General features: G+C 31.3%; 2 protein-coding genes across 4 annotated transcripts; one reads left to right on the top strand and one right to left on the bottom strand.

Annotated features, from left to right (window-relative positions):
- Positions 1 to 244: 244 nt before the first annotated feature.
- LOC105836284 (ATP-dependent zinc metalloprotease YME1L) lies at positions 245 to 7,185 on the bottom strand. Of its 2 annotated transcripts, XR_003626913.2 has the most exons (14): positions 6,823 to 7,185; positions 6,294 to 6,431; positions 5,693 to 6,106; positions 5,347 to 5,566; positions 5,173 to 5,270; positions 4,818 to 5,061; positions 4,578 to 4,710; positions 4,122 to 4,359; positions 3,683 to 3,925; positions 2,344 to 2,490; positions 1,848 to 2,009; positions 1,545 to 1,665; positions 1,210 to 1,316; positions 245 to 514 (listed from the first exon to the last, which is right to left on the bottom strand). XR_003626913.2 is itself a non-coding variant. In XM_012680219.2 (13 exons), the coding sequence occupies exons 1-13, from the start codon at positions 6,847 to 6,849 to the stop codon at positions 1,261 to 1,263; spliced, it is 2,241 nt and encodes a 746-aa protein (XP_012535673.1). In that variant the 3' UTR covers positions 972 to 1,260. The 2 variants fall into 2 exon arrangements, 1 of the variants encoding a protein (XP_012535673.1); XM_012680219.2 differs by lacking the exon at positions 245 to 514 and having other exon boundaries at positions 972 to 1,316; positions 6,823 to 6,849.
- A 497-nt stretch (positions 7,186 to 7,682) lies between these two features.
- Positions 7,683 to 18,453, top strand: LOC105836282 (transcription factor SPT20 homolog). 2 transcript variants are annotated; one of them, XM_012680217.3, is made up of 21 exons: positions 7,683 to 8,550; positions 10,283 to 10,393; positions 10,535 to 10,726; positions 10,850 to 10,968; positions 11,420 to 11,666; positions 11,885 to 12,097; positions 12,461 to 12,651; positions 12,779 to 12,979; positions 13,208 to 13,367; positions 13,473 to 13,547; positions 13,723 to 14,052; positions 14,153 to 14,312; positions 14,424 to 14,641; positions 14,889 to 15,039; positions 15,351 to 15,544; positions 15,618 to 15,758; positions 16,013 to 16,109; positions 16,424 to 16,500; positions 16,714 to 16,897; positions 17,010 to 17,176; positions 17,296 to 18,453. In XM_012680217.3, exons 2-21 carry the CDS (start codon positions 10,346 to 10,348, stop codon positions 17,422 to 17,424), a joined length of 3,294 nt encoding a protein of 1,097 aa, XP_012535671.1. In that variant the 5' UTR covers positions 7,683 to 8,550; positions 10,283 to 10,345; the 3' UTR covers positions 17,425 to 18,453. The 2 variants fall into 2 exon arrangements, with proteins under 2 accessions (XP_012535671.1, XP_012535670.1); XM_012680216.3 differs by having other exon boundaries at positions 7,684 to 8,316.
- Positions 18,454 to 19,429: the final 976 nt, after the last annotated feature.

The raw sequence follows: 19,429 nt of genomic DNA on the forward strand, positions 1-19,429 counted from the left end.
ACAGTCAAATAGAAAATTTCGAAGCTTTAAAGATATTTCAAAATTATACTGTTTGTATTCGGTAGAAAACACTTGATAGATTCTACTAAGTTCTTTTCTCCTTGTGCAGTTTCATATACATATTTTGTAATTTTCTTAAAAAATTTAAATTATCCACGGAAAGACATATGTATAACAAAAAAGTATAATTATTATATAATTATAGATGTTTAAGGCTAACAAGGGTTTAAATAACAGGCATAAAAATCTTTAGATATATGTATATAAATATGTGTGTGTATATACATAATTCAATACAATTTATATCTATATTTATTTAATAATAAATCAAAGTTTATCATAGTTCGGATATACTGCCATACTCAAGTACTCTGCGATTCTTCGATTGCGAATCCCAAGTGCAAAGGGAAGACGAAATTGCCAATAACTGATTTCTTGTCAACAATCCACGGGATTTGAAGGAAAAAAGTGGATTGTTTAAATTTTTATTGAACAAACGCTGATCAAAAAGAAACTGCAAGGAAAAATTAATAAATTTTCCAAAAAACAACTTGTCTAGTAAAATAATTTTTTTCTATATTACTTGTTTCGTTATTTGTTTAAACCGATTAAATCGTAATTTAAAATCTATTTCAATTTTCAAGTAAATCGTCGATCTTTATTCATTTGATAACTTTGCTAAAATTTACATTTAATCAATAATAAAAATAGATGCAGTTGAAAAATAAATACTACTATAAAAAATCAATTTAAAATAAAAATATATAACTACTAGTATATGAACAATGGTAATATTTTGATTTTTTATTTATCAAATATATGTAGAATAGTTAAGCATATTATTTTTTCATATATAAATTTATTAAAAATTTATTAAAAATCTAAATAACGAAGAAAATGAAAGAAAATATATTTATAATATAATGAAGTTAATAGTTTTAATGCACGTTTCAAAAACAATATCTTCGTAGATTGTATGATAATAACAGCATCTATTTTTTAATATTTGAATAATTAAATTTGAATAACAATTTGCGTATTTCTATTAAATATTTTTAAAAGTCATTTGAAATAAGATGAAAAAAACACGATTTGCATTTCGAATGTTTTAAAATCGTATGTGAATTAAGTTTTGCATACAAATTTATTGTAAAAATTATTATCTAATATATATCGCATTTCCACGGAAATTTTATATAATTATTATACCTGGCTCCTTTTTGATAAATGTTCTTAAATAATTATATTATCTGATTAAGATCATTTTGTTGATCTCTTTGGATCTGCAGATGATTCTCGTTTGCTAAGTCCCGTTTCTGAAACAGTATCGTCAAACATATTTTTCATACAAATGTTTATTGTCCGAATATTATAAAATTTATTTAAAAAAATTTTATATCTATATAAATCCTTATATATCTATATTTATATTGTGTTACGTATAACATACATTTTATATGAAAAATACAAAACAAAATATATGTTTTATATTTATTTTATAATTATATGTTTTAAAAATTACTCTTGTTTTATAATCTATTTACCGTTTGCAATGGCAGCCACATCATCCGCATCTAATGTCTCGTACTGCAATAAGGCTTCTGCTAATTGTTTGTGTTCTTTTGCGTGTGTTTTTAAAATTGCTTTCGCACGTTCATATGATTCCTGCAAAATGAATATAAAAGAAGTTAGTTGTAAAAAGAAAATTTAGTTAGTTGTAAAAGAAAGAGTTACAATTCATAATCCCCATATAATCAATCATTCTTATCAAAATAATTGACAAAATTGTATTGCACATGAAAAAAAATCTTTTTTTATATTTTTAATGCAAGAACGTTTAAATTTACCTGTAAAAGCCGCTTTACTTCATTGTCGATAAGCTCGTTCGTGCTTGGCGCGTACGTGCTGCCGCTACCGAAAAGCTTCTTATTCTCCACTATTGACCTGAATCCCACTTTCTCTGACATTCCGTAAATCTTCACCATCATCTCTGCTATTTTCGTCGCCTCCTGCAAAGAGAAAAAAAATACACATTTCTATCTTAATTCTTAAAATTTTCTTGTACAAATAAATAAAAGTTCTTATCAAATTGTACAATGTAACAACATAAAAACATTTAATAATAAATTTTTTTAATGTAAAACCAATACACATAAAATAATTATGCATTTTATTTTTACATTAAATTTATTTATTAAAAATTTAAATAACGAAAAATAGCATTTCTATTATATATAATAAATTGTGAAAACTTAAGAGTAAAACTTCACAAATTAATGATAATATCTAAACTGAAATTGCGTCTTAATTAAATAAAATTCAAAACATAAAATATAATCATACCACTAAATCAGAAGACGCTCCTGTTGTCACTTTTTCTGGACCAAATACTAACTCTTCTGCAGCTCTACCACCCATCATGGAATCCATATTGGCTAACAATTGTGATTTTGTAATGTGATAAACATCTTTTTCATGCATGTAGGAAGTCTAAGAAAAACAATGTAATATACAAATTAAAAAATCAAACACAATTAATAAAAATATCTAAACTCTAATTACATACATAAATAACTTCAATAATTATATAAACAAATTATATTTAAAGATTTCTGAGACAAATTTATTTTAAATGATAAAATGTTCAAGATTTTTTATAATTTTAAAAAAAGCTATTATTTTATCTATATAAATAAAAATGTAAATGTTTTTGCATTCGAAAACGGGAGTGTTCTTATGGGGTTTGATTTTGGATATACCGGTGTTTCAAAAATGATGGCCATAATTTAAGTGTAAAAAATAGTTTTTTATTAATATTATTGAAATTTTGACACATTGAGACGGGGAGAGACGGGAAGAGACCGGGAGAGACGGGGAGAGACCGAGAGAGATCGGGAGAGACGGGGAGAGACCGGGAGAGACGGGGAGAGACCGGGAGAGACGGGGAGAAACGGGGAGAGACCGGGAGAGAAGGGGAGAGACGGAGAGAAACGGGGAGAGACCGGGAGAGATCGGGAGAGACGGGGAAAGACCGGGAGAGACCGGGAGAGACGGAAAGAGACCGGGAGAGACGAGGAGAGACGGGGAGAGACGAGGAGCGACGAGGAGAGACGGGGAGAGACGGGGAGAGACCGGGAGAGACGGCTAGAGACCGGGAGAGACGGATAGAGACCGGGAGAGACGGGTAGAGAGGAGGAGAGACGGGGAGAGACCGGCAGTGACGAGGAGAGACGGGAAGAAACGGGTAGAGACCGGGAGAGATCGGGAGAGACGGGGAAAGACCAGGAGAGACGAGGAGAAACGGGAGAGATCGGGAGAGGCGAATAATGTTTCTATTGTGTTTAAATTAAGGTAATAAGAAAAATAAAGATGGCTGTTATTTTATTGAAAAAAAGGAACTTATTTAAAACAGTCTTTTGAATGGATTTCTAAATCCATGGCAGCTTTTAGAAAAAAAGTTACAAGTACATGAATAAATGAATATTAGATTTATTAAAGATAGATAAATGCTTATTCCAAAGCAAAATAAAAAGAGCAACAGTAAAGCAAGGCTCTTGAAAGTTAAACAACAAAAGCAAAGAAAATTTGAAAAAAACGTAGCATAAGAATAAAGAGCCACAGCAACGCGTGGCAGGGCACAGCTAGTCTATATAAAAAACTAAAAGACATATTAACAACATACATGGCCTAATGATGGTCCTCGTGGTATAATAGTGACCTTATGAAGCGGCGTAGCATCTTTCGTGTAAAATGCTACTAAGGCATGTCCTGCTTCATGATATGCTGTAATGCGATTGACTTCCTCATCGCGTAATTTTAGTTTGCCTTCTGGCCCCATCAATACTTTATCCCTAGCATATTCCAAGTGCTTCATAGTGACGCAGTCTGCCTCATCAATCGCTGCGCGTAACGCAGCTTGATTTACCTGTAACATTATAATAAAAATTTATTACATGCATTTATCTTCCAAAATTAAATAAATTAAGAAATTTAAGTTTTAATAATTTTGAAAATCCTAAATGTTTCTATATTAAGAAAAAAAATGATTGCAAATTATAAAACACTCATTGGCATACGGTAACATGCTGTAGCTAGATCTATTGTAAAACCTTCTTTCTCACCATGTTTTCGAGATCAGCTCCAGTGAATCCTGTAGTACAACGTGCCAAATAAACCGTGTCAACTTCGTGTGTCAATATTCTGGATAAGTAGAGGTCTAGTATTTCCTTACGACCAAAATAATCAGGTTTATTAACATAAATCTCAACATCAAAACGACCAGGACGCATTAGCGCTTTGTCAAGATCTTTACGTCTGTTTGTGGCTCCAAGAACAATGACACCTTCATTTTGACGAAAGCTTTAAAAAATCAAATTTTAAATAAATCTCAATTTTTTTATTACAAAACATTAAAATTTATTTTTAAAAAGTTAAAAATTTAAGAATTTTTATGAAATATTTTATTAATCATGAAATATATTATATATTTATACCAATATACAAGAGATGTGATAATGATTTTAAAAATATATTGTATTGCACAATCACATTTAATTTCAATCAATTTGTAAACTCACCCATCCATCTCAGAAAGTAATTGATTAATTGTCTGATTTGCATAAGGATGCAGAACTGAGTTCGTTCTTTTTGCACCCACGGAATCAATCTCATCGATGAATACTACGCACGGTGCCTTTTCTTTCGCCGCTCCTGCAAGGTCACATAAGTATTGATATATATCCCGATTTTGACAATTTATTAGTTACTATTTTTAGATTTTTTAGAATTAATCTTCTCGCCTGTTGAACTTTACTTACGAAACAAATCTCTGACACGTCGGGCTCCCTGGCCAACGAGGATCTCATCAAATTCAGGACCTGCTACATGGAAGAATGGAACACCAGCTTCTCCAGCGACTGCACGCGCTAACAATGTCTTTCCCGTTCCTGGCGGGCCGACCAACAATACTCCCTTCGGTAACTTTCCACCAAGGGCGGAAAATTTATCAGGATTCTTTAAAAATTCTACTACATTCAGAAGCTCTTGCTTTGCCTCATCTACCTGTAATTTTTACAAATGTTTAGAGTACTTATACACATTTGAGTAGAGTTATATAGATAAAATTATAATCAACATTATAATAAAATATTTTGGAAAACATTTATTGCCTACCCCTTTAACATCATTAAAAGTGACATGGATGTCCTCAGGATCTATTTCAATCCTATGGCTCATAGGGAGTTTGAATATTCCTCCTCCTGGATAGCTGACTGCATAATATAAATAATTCAATCAATGTAAAAATTTTCAATAGAATAAAAATGACGTCAATTTTTATACACGTACGATAAAGCCAAATTACAACAATAATAGCAGAAACAGTTATTATATTCTGCATAATTTTCAGCCACATTGTTCGACCTCGCGTCTGACGTTGTAATCCACATTCGTATCCCTCCACGAATGCCATTTTTATTCTCTTTTTCTGTTCATCCACTGTTGTCTCAGTACTGTTGAAGAGCTGCTTCAATTTCTCATAATCTGATCCTTTCTCGGATACCAAACCCTACAATAAAAAAAAAATAATGATCAGAATGTCAAATTTGTCAAACGATGAATTTTTTCCATTGTATTTTCATAAATCATCTCAAACATTACCAGATCATTTAAATGAAATATAAATATGTCATACCACTTGTACATTAGAAGACAAACCAAGCCATTTCTTTATTCTACTCATAAACGGTGGATTCTGCTCTAATTCCATTTTTATGTTACGTTGAGATTTAAAAGTGCGAATCGGCATGTGATTGTGTAGCTTCTTGCCATACCATGTGTGCAACAGTCTGTGTTGCTGTTTTGATGTTAGATAAATAACAGGTAAAATAATAGGCTCTGTGAACGATGAGCATGGAAAGTCTCGTTTGTTCTCGGCAAAACTTAGGCCAGATAAATAAGATACTCTCCATTTATTATTCTCCTCCAAAGATTTACATATACTGACAGCTACATTATCCAGCATTAAGCACACCTTATTGTCCTTCATTCTCAATACATTGGAAATGTTCAAGTTTATTTCTGGTAACTCGGTACAATTTCTTGCCGCCTGGAACACACACAAATCAAAAGTTTTATTTACATGTATAATTTTATTACATATAGATAAAACAAGTGTGTATAACAACTGCAATTTTTTAATGATCAATTTTTATGTGTTTCTCATATTTCTTTGTAATTATTAATAATTTTTTAACATACAATTTAATTATGTTTAAATAAATAGATATTAAAACCTCTTCAAGACTATCAGGACAAACTGTCTCCTCCACGTTCTTTTGTAAGGACTCATTCTGTTTCTTATCTTTAACCGAATACGAAGTAGTTGTTCTAGGAGATGCTGTCAACGCTAGCTGCGACAGATGGTACAAGACCTAAAATTCAAATAATATTCTAGATATACTTATAGAATTTATTTTAATTCGGTGAAAATAAGAAATAAAAAGAAAATTATTCCTCAGCTGTGATTGTTGACATATGACTAGCTGGAATTGAAAGTTTTGTAAGCATGGTATGTCGCAATTGCAGCATATATCTATCTCATATATCCATAATCTCGAAAGAAGTAATTTTATATCGAGCAGATAAAGAATAGGTGGAGCACATAAGTGTCTTCAAATGCATACTTAACACAAAGACTAAATGTTGGCATGAATAAATGAAGTATATTTATAAAAAGAATAAATCACATGTATATGCGAGATATGCGAAATATGCTGTCAGAAGCATGATGCAATTGATATAGGACGTCAAGCGAGCGCAAACCTGATTGTGAGATTGAAGAGATATCATAATCGTGAGTATCAAGATGAGAAAGTCCTGCGAATTTACGTAGAACTACGAAAGATCCAGAGCTGGAGGAACAATCACGCGATGGATGGATCACAATCGTGGAGACGTTCGAGTGCGCGCCAATCGTCCGGGTCGTCTTACGAGCAAATCTGTTGGACGTAGTTGGACGGTCACGGTGTTTCCTCGCAGATACAGTTACGTGACCGGTCACTTGGTAATTTATTGGAACATTGAACGTGATTTTTTTTAATGTACAAGAACCAACCGTGTTTTGAATGCGGAGCCAATTGATGGTTAGACGTCAAGAAGCATGAACTAAAAATTTATTAAGTTCGCCGATATCGATGACTCATGCTCACTCTCGAGTAACGTGATCAAAACGCCATCTTCTCGAACACATTGCACCAGTGAACAGTGCAGTCAAAAACAACAGAGGCCAATAAAATTTTTTAATTTACATGATTATTACTTGGTCTTGCAACATATTGTAATTTTGCATATTGCAACACAGTATTAAAAAAATTTGTTACAATACAAATATTCAATATTTTTTCCATAATGTAGTATAAGATTTTAAATATATATATGTATATTATGAAAATAAACTTCTAAGATTTTAATTTATATAAATATTTTGTATACGCGTGCACGTTTCCTAATTCATTAAGCTTAAAAACAATTGTAAACAGAGAGTAATCTTGTGTTGCATTTAAGTCCATCTGTAATTAATCATGTGAAACTATATTTTTTGAAAATGCAATTGACAACAATTTTTCCAATTAAAAAAGTTTTTTTAATCAAAATCCAATTCAATTTTATAATTTTATAAAGTGATGTATATTTCATAATGCAATAAACTTCTACAATGCTTCTGCAGTCTTTCGATCAGTATTATATATAGGATACGCATTTATAAACATCATCTGACGTTCTATCGCATTAAAATAAGCACATTCAAGTCACACGCATCTTATCTCCAAATACTCTAGTGCATTATAATCTAAATCATATATGTTTGACAGTGTTTGTTATCCGTAAGCGTTTGTCAGACGATAATGATAGAATTGATAAATATATAGATAACGCGTATTACCAGCATATTACGATAATATCAATTATTATGATAATATCAATATTAATCACTGAGAATATAAAATGTTATGATTTCATAATTTTGAATTGCGAATTTATTCATACGGGCGTCGAGTGTCGATGTGGGGGCGGCTTAATTGCGGGCGAATCGGCGAATCAACGTCGCCGTTCGGCGCGGCAGCGAGAGAGAGCGGCGTGTGTGGAGTGTTTCGAAGGTTCTTCTACAGTCCATGGTCGTGCATGCGGTGTTTGTGTAGCAGGTTACGCTGCGCTCTCCGCGAAATGATGTTTGTTGCTAAATATCGGCCACGCCGGAACGAGCAGTGAGCCGTCGAGGTGTTCATCACCGTGGCCTCCCTTCGCGTCAAAGACTAGGTACGAACGCGAAGGCACCTGTGACCGTCCGTCCGTCTGTTCGTACGCGTTCACGCACTCGCTCACGTACGCACGCACGCATGCACGTACGCACGCACGCCGAGGACATCGTCACGCGCCGGACCCAAATCTCGACAGGAGCGAGCGAGCACGACGAGTGAGGTTAGGACGTGTTAGGGTCGAGCCGAGAGTCGACGTGCGTGCAGCCGATGCCTATTCCTCGATCCAGCGAAGGTAAATTCACGGACGGTTGTCGCCTCCGACCCGGTCGACGGTTCGCGACGTCGCGCCGCACGGCGCCGTGTCGCACGCGCGTATCCGGACGCCACGCTGCGTCGCGACATCGTCGCCGTGATCGCACGCCACCGTGAGACCTGCCAGCTCTAACCTCTCCTCGTTCTCTGCTCGCTCAATTTTTGCCATCATCCGCACGCGTCACAAAACTAATTCGCCAATTCGCCCTGGCGATTTCACCACTCTGTCCTACATTCTCCCGTACGTTTTCCCCGCGAGTTGTCGGCTCACCCTTGCGCAAACCGATTGCGACGACGGTCCTCGGCTTGTTTATCACTCTTCCCAGACGAGATATTGTCGTCCCTTGCGTCAGTCGTGGATGAGATAGACGTCGATTGGCCTCATCGACCACGCACGAGTACGATACGGAGTATCGCGCGGGCTCGCAAAAATGCGCATTAATGTAGATCCCACGTTGTGATCGCAATGGCGATTCAATCGCGTATCTGACAGTAGATTAACTTCACAAGTAAATTATGCGAATTGTTTGTTAGTAGTATGTGTTAATTACCTATCCTTTAGCAGTACCAATTTCTTCTAGATGCTTTTATAGTGACTATAAGGAAACTTTTTGGATGTAACATCCGATATGTATTTTCCAAGGGTTGCTAGATAAAATGCATCGTGACAATGTATTTGTAAACATTGTGTCCACTCGGCAATTTTCTGACAGTGGATATTAACATTTAGTTTTGTTTTATTTCTTACTATTGTTTAGTGATTGTTCAGATTATATTTTAAGCAACATAGTCACTTTATCAATTTAACTTAGGTGATGCCACAATAGAAATTTGTGTAATATATGTTCTTGTCAAAAGTTTGGAATATATGTGCAAAAAGCTCAATTTATATAATAAATATAAAAAATACATATTCAGTTATTGTCGAGGCATTATCAAAAGTCTAGTAAATTTATAATTATCACAAATGTGGAGATATTGCAAATAGAAAATATATATGGCTGAGAAACAGAATATTAATTTCAATTAAAGAAATGTAAAATTTGTTTAACATATACAAAACAGAGATATATATAAATGCACTATTTAAAGGTATATATTTTATCTGTTGTAATTGTGTTTATTATACTTTATTTCTTTCCTTTTCCTTCTTTTTTTTATAATGTCAGAATATGTATTTTTAAATCTAAAAAGGTTCAAAAGATTCTAAAGTAAACTATTCTATGTTTAAAACGTTTATAATGAGACTTCTTTAGCAATTTTTATTAATTTTAAACATGTTTCATAATTAATTTAGAAGTTATATCTATGGAATGACAAATTTATATATATATATATAAATGCGTATTTAAAAAAAAAATATATATATATACACATACATTTACATACACACATATTGTGTGTATGTGTGGTGTGTGTGTGTGTGTGTAAAAGATTATATATAAAAGAATTATGAAATTAATAATTTAATAGAGTATTGAAAATTAGATATTAGAAATTTAAAGAGACAGTTTACGATTATGATTATTTTATTCCTAATTATTCTTATTCTAAAAAGGAAATGCTATAACATTAAATTTTATATATTTTATATAGAATACTTAAATTATGTGTTACAAGAATCAATAGTGATTTTACATATATTTTATATATAATATCAGTTGTAGAGTTTATGCAGACAAGTAATATATTTGATGGATATATTCTTATAGAATATGAACAATTATTACTACATCAGATATGATATTAAGTGGCATCAGTAATCAGAAGTTACAATGATTGGTACAGCCTGTACTTTGGAAGATGCGTGTCGGCAGGCTCAGGTGCGTGACATAGTTTTCAAATTGTAATTCTTTAATGTCTCAAAACTTTTAATTTGTTCTTAAAAAAATGTTTTTTTGAGACACCTTGCATAGAAATTAAAATTATAATTTTATAATTTATCTATTGCATTGTTCATGCAGGATATGATTAATCTAGTATCCAGATATTGGAAAAATCCCCAAGGTCATTCATTGGCCTTAACATCGGATAAATCATTATCCTCTCAGAAAAAAGAGCAAAGCCATTCCAGGCATAGTATCCAATCCAAACTCACTAGACTTTATTTTGAAGAACTTTCTACAGTTCCTCATGCAACCCCAGATTCAGTTTTGGTATGTCCACTATTCAAATTTCAAATATTTGTGCATTTTTACTTTTTTACTAAAATACATTGCAACATAATATATACATATATTTTTATATACAATATGATATAACATGAATGTTATATACAGCACAATCTTGAGAATGAATGCGATCTTTTGGGACTATTAGTGAAAAGGGAAGGTTTAAATACTTTAATTGTTAATCTCTATGCTGGTAATAAAGGATACTCATTAGCTGTAAGAAATAGGTAAGTGTCTTTTTAGAATACTAATTATCTTTTTAAAACATCTGAAATGCTAATTAGTAATGATAGAGTGTAACTGACTTTTTAAACACAATAATAGTTGGCAATGATAATCTTATTACAGGATTTAAATTGGGTTATAAGGAAAAACTTTGCAATATTTGCGCGAAAATAAGTATTATTTGTTATTCATTTCAAATCTCATTCTTTTGATTGCTTACTTTTAAGTTGTCATATTTCTGAGTGCTCGTCTGTATGCCACAAAATTATTGTACTATACTATTGATACTAAATTAAAAAAATATTAAATGTTAAATATTAATTGGGTTTAAAATGCTTGAGATAGATACATGCCAGAGAAGTAAAATGCATTTCACATGTATAATTTTTAAAAATAACAGTTCCTTAATTTTAGAATTAGATTTCAGGATTAATATATCTTATTTTTTGATAGCGATAAAGGAAATCAGTACGATAAAAATTCATTATCTGAGACTCAACTCATGGGTTATGAACAGGGTGAGCTACTTTCGTGCATAGATAATGGCCAATTGCCAGCTATGCTAGCCGAACAATTAGAATCCAATTATTCACATTTATTTTACGATGGCTGTATAATTGCTGAAGTTCGAGATTATCGAAGATCATTTTTAAACAACAAACCCGAAGTTCACCATGTACTTCTTAAACCTACTACACAGGTGAGATTGTCTTCTGATGGTCGAAAGTATTCATACATTAAAAAGAATATATAATAGTATGGATCACATAAGTTTTTTATTCACAATAGTTTTTTATTATAAAGAAAATATTTATGAAGTACAATTATATACTTTATATTAATATATCGATTAAAGTTTTGTCGATTAAATTTTATATAATTTAAATTAAATCTTGCAAATTACTATATTATGCGTAGAGTGTACTTTCGGATGTGTCAACACTTACGAGTGACGGAGATTGGAGTCATGAAGAGCGGTTAATATTGGAATCACATTTAGTGGCAGCTACTCAAGGTCCTCTATGTCTGGATCCCAATCCTATTCCCACATTAGCTAATACAAGAATTAAGCAGTCTAAATCATTACTTACTGATCATCAACTCATGCGACAAGCAAAAAAATTCTCTCAGGTAATATTTCATTGGAATTACTTACAATTGAAAACGTATTTACGATCTAAAATGAGTAATAAAATTAAATAGCTAGTTGCAATAAATACTAATCTATAAAATTTTCTATAATTTTTTAATATAATATTTTTTATTCAACATTTAAATATTATCACGTCATTATCACACCATATAAAGTCACATTTTTATATACAGTACACTACAAATATAAAATGAAACTATATAGCTAAATTTAATTCTACAAAAATTTTTGTTGTAAATTGCAATAATTTGAGAAATTGTATTTAGTCAATATGCATATATTGCATTTCTTATTATGCCTGATTTGACCATATAAAGACACGGTGTGTTGCTTAATATCAGGTCACAGTAAATCGAAAAAGAAAATTGGAACAGTTGGCCCAGTCAGAAGGACAAACGATACATGACTTAATGCAGAAATTCCGAAAAGAAAATACGAAAAGAAGAGTATTAACGACCAATACTGCCTGTCCACCGCCTTCTCTTACAAACCCTCCTCTGCATCCACCGTCTACAGCAATCGATGTTTTAAGGTTTTTATCAAAGCATATTTTTTCCACATTTTTGTTTGTATTATTTTTGTAACATATACATTTTATTCTTTTTTGACTTTTTATCATAAGATATTCATGAAATTAATTGGTAATGGGATTTGATTAGATTCGCGAAAGCATACGAGCGGCCACGAGAAACAAAAGACTGTTCGCTACAAGTTATAGAAGAATATATATTAGAACCTGCAGAAAGTCGGGATTATATAAAGCTCTCGATCCTGCAGAGGCCCGCTACTTCCGAGTACCTGGGAGAACTTTATATGGATAAGAATCATCGTGATGGAGAGAGAAATGGCTCATCTTGCCGGTGAGTTTATATTATTGCTGTAAACATCGCCTTGCAGTACAGAGTTACAAAACACGATATAATGGTTTAGCAATCTCGCAGAAATGTTGCAAAGTTGTTGCAATATTGATAGAATGTTTTGTGTTGTATGACTCTAGATATGAATACATCAATATATATTCTTTTTTGTAGCAATAATATATTTTAAAGGTATGATTATTGAAGTGATAGCAAGAATTAATTTTTTAGTTTTACATTGGGTACCAGAGCTGTGGCAAATCATTATTATCAACAATTTAAAGAAATATTTACGGAAGAGGGTAGAAAACCTGTAAGCATAAAACACATTATACCAGGGCAAGCTCCTCGTATTGCATGTACATCTGGTATGCAACGAGCACATCAACAGGTACATTGACACTTTTATTTTTTTAACTTATATTTATCTAACTCTTATTTTTCTTTTTTTTCTTTTAACTATTTTTATTGAATAAATGTTTTATTATTCTTTCAGGCACAGCAAGCAAAAGCAGCGCAATTAGCAGTTCAACAGTTACAGCAGGCTCAGTCTCAACAAGTAGCACAACAGGTGTGTAGTTTAGTTTATTTTTCTTTTTTGCAAGTGAATAAAGGAGTCACCAGAAATGGAATACTTAAATTCCTCTCTTGCATAAAAATGCAAAATAATATATAAAGTTATGTGTACTTGTTACAATCTTATAACAATGTGTAAACATTTTGATTAAATCTGCGCATTATTTCAGATTTTATCAAGAGCTCAAGGGCAACTAACTAATTTGGCTAGTCAGGTAGCCTCGATGAAGGCTATGACAGAAGCCACTACCTCTGCACAAAATAATCTCGCGTGTGTGGACTCAGCAAATATACCGCAAGTTATCCCGCAGAATGATGTTACTGCATTGAGCTCAGGGCAATCTTTGGCTAATGGTGGTCCTAACGCGTCAACGTCTGTGCAAATTGATAACTCCGCGATGGCGGTAGCAGACAACACTTGTAATGGTTCTGGTATTTTGGTCTTTCAAAAGTCGGCTGGTACTATTAATAACACGGCACCTACTAATGTTCCAGTCTTGGTGAGTTTCCACATATTTTATAACAGATATTTTTGTTGTCCACAACAACGTAATCGTATTAAGTTTAAGATTTAATTTATTTTTTATTTCAAATTCGCAGCAAGCACAATTGCAAGCAGGAACGCAGAATTGCATAGGTGAAACTGCTACCCAGAACCAAAATGAGCCGCCATTCAAGAAACATTCAAATAATCCAGCAATAAACGCTCTTGTTACTTCCCTCATGAACTCTGCACAGCAATTCCAGCAACAAGCTGCAGGTTTATTATCAATTCATAATATATATCTCTACTTTTTAATTATGTAATTTTTTAAATAAATATATATGCTTATAGATTCATAATTAATATTGTATTTCGTGTATTTTGTAGCTAATGCTGCAGCTATGAACGCCGCAGCTATGAATAATAATGCACAAGCCACAAACAAGTCTAACAATGCTGCGATCCTTAGTTTATTAAATAGCACCCCTGCCAATATAGCTCAGCGAAAAGTTGGCCAACCCCAAAGGATCTCTCTTAATGCTTCCATCCCACCTAGAGTTATCAGTCATGGTAATGTGATCAATGTGCCCAACACTACTGGTCAGGTATGTTCAATAAATAATTTAATTTATTAATAATTTATCTTAAATTTTATTTACATTTTGCGTCAAACACATTCAATATATTTTAGTTTATGTGCATATGTATGTATGTACATAATAACTGTAATAATTATCAGTTATATTACAAGAATTAAATGTACAAATTAAATTATATTGATAATTAGTTTGATATAAAGTATATATAATATAAATAAATATTTCTTATATTTAATTTGTTTATTTATATTAGGTACGTGTGAGCCTAAGTTCTTCGGCTTTAGCGGGACAGCTAAGTTGCAAACAACAACCAGTAAAAGCGACTACTGTAAGACTTGCGCGAGTTCAAGATCCTACGTCTACCCTTGGGTTATCAATGCCTGGACTTTCGGCTTTACTTGCTGGTATAGTAAACGAAATCTATAAATTAACGCTATTTAATATCAATAAAATATCGTAGAAAATATAATTTTTATATAATTAATAAAATTAATTTATTACGGATTTTAAATCTTTGATTGTACATCTATACTGAAATTTAAGAATTTGAGTAAATCCATAACTTCAGTATTATTTGTCAATTTTTTATATAATTTAATATTTTTAACGTTAGAATATTGATCAAATATAATTTTAACAATCTTTCTTTTTTTTCTTTATTTGAATATCAATTTTTGTCATTTTTCTTAGTATTATAATCTCTGCACACGTACAGGCACACCGTCGGCTGATAATCCGATACCCGGAATGAATTCAACTTCATCGCTGCTCGAAAGGCTTACCGCTTCTTCCAGTCAGAGTAGCCAACCAGCGAGTCCAATGACCAGCCCATCACAAACCAACGTAAATCTACAAGGCGTGAACCTCACCAGTTTGCCAAGCTCCATAAATGGTTTACAAAATGTTCAGGTTGTTTAAAATAGCAATTTTTTTTTTACAAACCGATATAGATCAAAATAAATTAATACATTGTCCATTTCAGGTATCATTCCCAGGCTTGTCACAACCTATCACGATGTCATTGAACGTATCTCCAACCACTGGTGGCACTGTCACACCTACTGGGGTTATCGTCTCACTCCCTATATCTTCCGCCACGAATACCTGCACGACAGTATCAAGTGTTAGTATTCAGTTTTTTTATACAAATAATTCTTTTGATTTAAAGCAATTTAAAATGTAAAACATTCTTGAATTAATATGATAATTATAGTATTGAACAAAATAGTTTTTTCCATGAATGCACGTATAAATTCTCATATACGAAAGTATCCAGTGCATTGAAAAAGTTAATACTCGTGTATAAAATATATACATAAGGAATAAATAGGTCCGTAAATAATGTATGAATATCATTTGAATATTACATTATTTTAGATGGTAGCTGCGACTGTCGTTACAACAGCTATCGCTGGAAGTACACCAACGGTAGTAATCGCCAATCCTGCCAATGCTCACTTATCTTTGCCAATCGGTAATGTATAATCATTGGTTAATACTACTTAAATTTATGTCTAAATTCAATGTTTCATGCTAAATTTATATGTATATTTCTAAAATGAAAATTGTTTTACAACTATTTAGTTGCCATAATTTTATTTATAGAAAAAAACGATATAGAAAGGCTTGATATTAATATATAAGAAATTTTAATTAGAAGTTGAAGAATTTAATTAAAATATGATCATGCATATATAAGATGTATCCATTCTTGATTTTACGTCATATTTACATATTTTATCGTGTTATGCATATTTCTAGACATTTAATTAATGATATACATTTCAGCCCAAATAATACCATCTGGAGTAAAAGGATTGTCACAACAAAATATTAGGAGTAATAATGCAGTAGCTCTTGCACAGGTATTAGTTTAATACATGGAACATTACACTTTTTTTATACATAAAATTATTATAGAATAACAGCATGTAATGTTCTATAATATTAGAATGCATAATACAGAATTAAGTAAAAGGACGGAAACTTCATATAAATTCTACAAATATGTTAGCATTTTATATGAGAAATGCATGCGTCAGCACTTCATATTAATTCATGCAACATTATAATCTTAGGGAGGGCAGGCAATCCAACTTATTGGATCTCAAAGACCGCGATTTAATCATATGACTCGTCAAGTACAATCGAATCAAGTTAAATCGACTGTCTTATCGAATCAGTTGGTAACAGTTGCCAAAACAGTAACAGCAAGTCAGTTGATATTGTCTGGTAACAAACAAGTATTAACTCCAATAGTGGGTAAGTTAATATAACGTCAAATCGATATTTATGAAAACAATGACTAAATTTTTTCCTAATGCTTTGCGCTTAAATCAATCGGTGATATCTATATAATTCTTCTACTTCGCAGCCGCGACGAAACCTGTGCTTATGGCGTCGCAAACGACGCCTTCTTCCCAAGTAGTACCTGTTAATAAACAAACTCTATTGACAAAATCCTTGCATGCTAGGGCTTCTACCGGCCAATGCAGTCAGCAGACACAAAGTCTCGGAGTGGCTACTTTATCTCAACAACAAGTATGTATTAATTAAAAGAAATTAATTAAACAATTTTTTAAAGTTTATCAAGTAATAAATAAATAGAATCAGTTGTGTTATTGCATAGAGGTTAAGAAATGCTTATCTTTATTTTACAGCTTCAACAATTACAACAGTGTCTAGCTGCACAGCATAAAGTTGCTGTCGCAGCAGGAAGTTCTCAAAGTAGAACGCAAATTGAAGCTCAGAGAAATTCTACGTCTGCCCCGGGGGAAGACCCCGCCTGAATATGTTCAAATAAATGATAATGATCATGTTACGTCAAAATAATTGAAGCCTGCCTGGAAGAAATGTAATGAGGCATTTGTGGTATATTATTATGATTATGAATATGAGAATTTAATTTTTTGCTTGTGGAAATCGTATTATAAATTGTGTTTTTCTTTTGAATCGTCTACTTAATTACGAAGTTTTATTCTGGCTAAATGATTCGTATTTACCGATTGAAAATATACAAGATATATGAGAAAATATACAGGATATTTTACCAGATCAGTATTACGTAACTTATGACCATGTGCAATAAGTGCGTCTGTCTCAAATATCCGCCTTAAAATGTTACTTTAGGGAAGGTTTCAATTATTGTACATATAACATATATATGTATATATACATATATATATATATATATACGATATGATTTGTTTTATATTAAAAACATAATAAATATTCCAGTTTTTATTGATCTTTACCCCTTTTTGTAGCACCATATTTTGCAATTAATCCTTATGTTTTTAATCTATTTTACGAAAACTGATAAAAATAATATTGAATCATTGTACTTTATTTTATTTAATTATATAAACGTCAGGTAAATATATACATATATTTTTTTTTGTTTCACATATTAAAATTTACTTTCATTACTTTCTCATATATTTCCAAACTATTCAATCGAGCTATGGTTAACATTTATTTGTACATTTTAATATGTACAATTTTTACTTGTATTTATTTTATTCATCATAAAAACGTACATATTTCATATACATATAAACTACAAAATATTTTTTTGGTATTTTTAACATACAAATTATCTAGCACAAAACTAATTAACTAAATATAAATAAACCTGTTTATTCAACGTAGTGCTATCGTACAATGGTCATCGATTATTTGTATTCATGTATAAATAACCAAAATTGCGAAAAAAATTAGCATTTAAAAAATACCAATAAATATTTTGTTAATACTTCTTAAACATATCATTAAAAGTTTGTTTATATAAATGATTCTCATGTGCTTTCTTTACAAGTCATTCAAAATATATATTTGATGAAGCATTTCCTAAATATCAATTTATTTTTACAAATATCTTATTATTAATGATAAACAGATTGTCGATTTAATTTGTTCATTGGCATTTATTCTACTTATTTCTACTAGGAAGATAACAATAAGCGTAATCATTCACAATATAATCATTACGTATTTTATATTGATGTTCTATAAAGAGGAAGATTTGTGAAAAAGTTAAGTTTTTTTACAATATTTTTTACATTGGATTATTCATAAATTAAAAATAAGTGAGTAGACTGCTTTTATATATATATATATATATATATATATATATATATATATATAACCAAATCAAAAATTTAATTCGTTAAAATCGCGTAATACAAATATGATTTTAAAAAATTGCATTGTTCAAACTTACAATAAGTAAACAAGATAATCTGCATATCCTATTTGGAATAATTTTATATGTAGGAACATTTCAGAGTTAATTACTATAAAACTACTGCAAGATTTTTTCGTATTCCCATTTTTCAAGTAAAATTATCCCAAGATATAGGCAAATTTTCTTTTACGCATTTTTACAATTCTAATCTTGTATAAAGTGGAATATGTAAGCGTCCTAAAATAAGTAATCATCTCATAAACTCAAGTGTTATTAAACGTATAAAAAACTTTAATATTATAAGATATCATTAAAAACAAGCTGGTCATGATCATTAGTTACTAAATTATATTTCATAATGTAATAAAATTTGTATAATCTTTAACACTCAGACCTAGCCATATATGATCACAATTTTTTTATAATTTATTATAAATAATCTATAACTTCAAAATTACATTATCTTGAAGTGTAGAAATCTAGAAGTTACCTTATAATAATTATCTAACGATAGTTAACGCTAACAGGAAGATGGTATGATAAAAAATACATAAATTATTCTAAAATAATCTTAAGTGTTAACATATTTTTAAACTATTTTATTTTCA

Source organism: Monomorium pharaonis, chromosome 11 (assembly GCF_013373865.1).
Source record: "Monomorium pharaonis isolate MP-MQ-018 chromosome 11, ASM1337386v2, whole genome shotgun sequence".
Lineage (NCBI taxonomy): Eukaryota > Metazoa > Arthropoda > Insecta > Hymenoptera > Formicidae > Monomorium > Monomorium pharaonis.

Excerpts from the sequence above, each read along its gene's own strand:
- LOC105836284 (XM_012680219.2), bottom strand. The coding sequence starts at position 6,849 with ATGATATCTCTTCAATCTCACAATCAG. Across the intron at positions 5,271-5,346 it reads TGTTGTAATTTGGCTTTATC|TCAGCTATCCAGGAGGAGGA; the intron begins GTACGTGTATAA and ends TATATTATGCAG. Across the intron at positions 2,491-3,682 it reads GAGGACCATCATTAGGCCAT|ACTTCCTACATGCATGAAAA; the intron begins GTATGTTGTTAA and ends TGTTTTTCTTAG.
- LOC105836282 (XM_012680217.3), top strand. The coding sequence starts at position 10,346 with ATGATTGGTACAGCCTGTACTTTGGAAGATGCGTGTCGGCAGGCTCAG. Across the intron at positions 14,053-14,152 it reads CTACTAATGTTCCAGTCTTG|CAAGCACAATTGCAAGCAGG; the intron begins GTGAGTTTCCAC and ends TCAAATTCGCAG. Across the intron at positions 15,040-15,350 it reads ACTTTCGGCTTTACTTGCTG|GCACACCGTCGGCTGATAAT; the intron begins GTATAGTAAACG and ends GCACACGTACAG.